General features: G+C 26.7%; 1 protein-coding gene across 1 annotated transcript; it reads right to left on the bottom strand.

Moving 5' to 3' along the window:
• Nucleotides 1–1727: 1727 nt before the first annotated feature.
• LOC128966254 (putative uncharacterized protein DDB_G0289263) lies at nucleotides 1728–2636 on the bottom strand. Its single transcript, XM_054313103.1, has one exon. It carries the CDS (start codon nucleotides 2622–2624, stop codon nucleotides 1728–1730), a length of 897 nt encoding a protein of 298 aa, XP_054169078.1. The 5' UTR covers nucleotides 2625–2636.

Below are 2636 nucleotides of genomic sequence, written 5' to 3'. Positions count from 1 at the left end.
TTAATTAAACGTTTAATATAATGAAAAATTTGTTTTAGTTCAAAATTAGTATTCAATGTTTATTAATTTAATGATTGTTTTACAGTCTAAATAAATATATATACATTAATAAAAATATACAGTTTAAATAAATAAAATAACAGTGAAAAAATTGGTTGCATTATTTTGCATTAATATTGGGTTAAACTTTTTAAAATAAATAACTTTTAAATAAATTGAGAGAAATGCAGAATATATTAATAACAGTTGTTTTTAAAAAGAGATTTTTTTGACACAGTTATGTCAACTTAGCTAACAGTTTATACAAATTAAATAAACACAACGTATTAATATATCCTTAAAAATTGATTTAAATATCAAATCTTAAGGTTGCATTGATTTTAAAAAAGTTATTTAGTGTTATAAGTTTTCTTAAACCTAATAGAGATATTAATGTCAATAAAAACCAATTATGTACAATATGTGTGTATAGATTAATTGATGAGAAACTTATTTTTGTTACAATAAATTAATTGATTTAATATTAATTAACGAATTAGTGGTTTTTTATATACAGTATATATAAAGCATTGATTGAAGATCTGTAAGAAAACAAATTGAAAACAAAAATTAATTTAAATAATGAGATTTTGTCCGTAAAAGAAATGTGTGAATATAGTATACACTGTAATGTAATGTCTAACTAAATGTAATAACATTATTGAAAACCATACAAAATCTATTATAAGACATGTTTGCTTAAAATTACATATCATTAGTATAATAGTAGAGAGACAGTGAAAAAATACTCATTACTATTGGGAATCGCGTAACTCATAGCTTACTCATACAGTATATACTATATATATATATAACTATAACTGTAATCTCTCGGCTCAGACCCTATCGCTAATTCCTAAGCTATTAAGTGAACAAAAATCTAATATCACATCTTTAAGTGTTTTTCTTTGCACTGACTTTTTTATTTTTGCTAACTTTCATTAATATATTAATATATATATATATTTATACATAAAAAAGTATTTAACTAAATGGTCATAACATTACTGAAGTACTAAATGAAATGCAGTAAAATTTAACATTATATAATAAGAGTAAAAATATTTTTTTTTATCTTTTATTTTGTATTAGGAAAAACCAAAGTAACAAACAATTCAATAGACATTTTTCATTGTGTGATATACACTGTATATAAATTGTTTCTTAAAAAATACATGAGATTAGGAACCAATCCTTTTGACAAATAAAATTCATTTGTCTTTGTGTTAGATCGCTGAGGGAAAGGGATATCGATATCAACTATACCTTTGAAAGCAAGTAATCAATGAATTTGATTCAATATAGAGATATCTTTTCTTTTTTATTTACTGTACATCAGTATTACTTAAAAGAGTTGCAAACAATTTATAGCTTTTAATAAGTACTGTATTTATATAAAATGTATTTATATATATATAATATTATATACAGTATATATACAGTATATCTATAAAATATTATTTATTACAAACATAGTAACATATAACTTAGTAAATATTGTGTATTTCTATATAAATTATATATAGAAATATAGATTTGCTGTTTTATAGCTAACGGTTCTCTAAGTTTAGTGATAACTATGTATTAAATTAAAGTATAGTATTTTGAGTGAAACACAGACAGACTCACCATCAGAGCTAACAATCAATTTATGGCTCATTTATTGAACGCCAAAATTATTGTCATCTTTAATGGTTTCCTTGTGTTGAACTCCTATTTATTAGTAAATTATTGATGTGATTGTCGTTTATATTGATTTCCGTTTCATTCGTTTCATTCAATATTTCCAATGTTTTGATGTCTGGTCTCTTGTTTTCGTTATTATTATTATTATTATTATGGCTAACGATTATATTGTGACCCACTCTGCCATCACTGGCGCTGACATACATTGAACGAGTCTTTGGCACTAATTTATAGACATTTTCATTGGCATTACTTACAGATAAGGTATCTGACAAGTAATGGCTGTTTCGGACAACATTTGTCGTTACATTTATTTTCGATGTCGTTGTAGTCGATGGCAATGTCATCATCGGTGCTGTTGTCGTCGTATTCATTGTATTTAATGAAGTTTTGTTTGTTGTTCTCAACAATAGCTGCGATGAAGAAAACATTTGTTCAGTTTTTTGTCGCTGAATATCATTACTTTGATCGACACTGTCATCGGTATATACGTCCGACTCTTTCAATTTCAAAACAAAATCATTGTTTGCATTGAATCTTATGGTTTGTGAAGAGTTATTGATTTGCATATTAGGATTCCAGAGGAATATGTAATATAATGAAAGCACAATAGCAGCCAAACTGACGGCAAACATATAGCCAAAGACTGTCAAAATGCGGAACAGTTTTCGATTTTTCTTAGATTCATAAATACGCGACGGATTCTGTACTCCCGGGTAATGGATCTCCGATCGCGAACCCGACTGATTACTCATCGATTTAGGCTCCGGTGTGGTTACCGGTGTCGACAAACCTGCCTGAGCTGTATTGGGGCCACAGTTAAGCGATACTGTCTCAGAGACATTGTTTGTAGATATTGTATTGATATCATCACTCATTTTATTACTTGTGACACTCATTTGACAAATAAT

The sequence above is a fragment of the Oppia nitens genome, unplaced genomic scaffold (assembly GCF_028296485.1).
Source record: "Oppia nitens isolate AA-2021 unplaced genomic scaffold, nextdenovo-longstitch-racon4-pilon3 scaffold1_pilon_pilon_pilon, whole genome shotgun sequence".
In the NCBI taxonomy this organism is placed as follows: domain Eukaryota; kingdom Metazoa; phylum Arthropoda; class Arachnida; order Sarcoptiformes; family Oppiidae; genus Oppia; species Oppia nitens.
The sequence above is the reverse complement of the archived record's forward strand: the minus strand, read 5'-3'. Positions and strand labels throughout refer to the sequence as shown.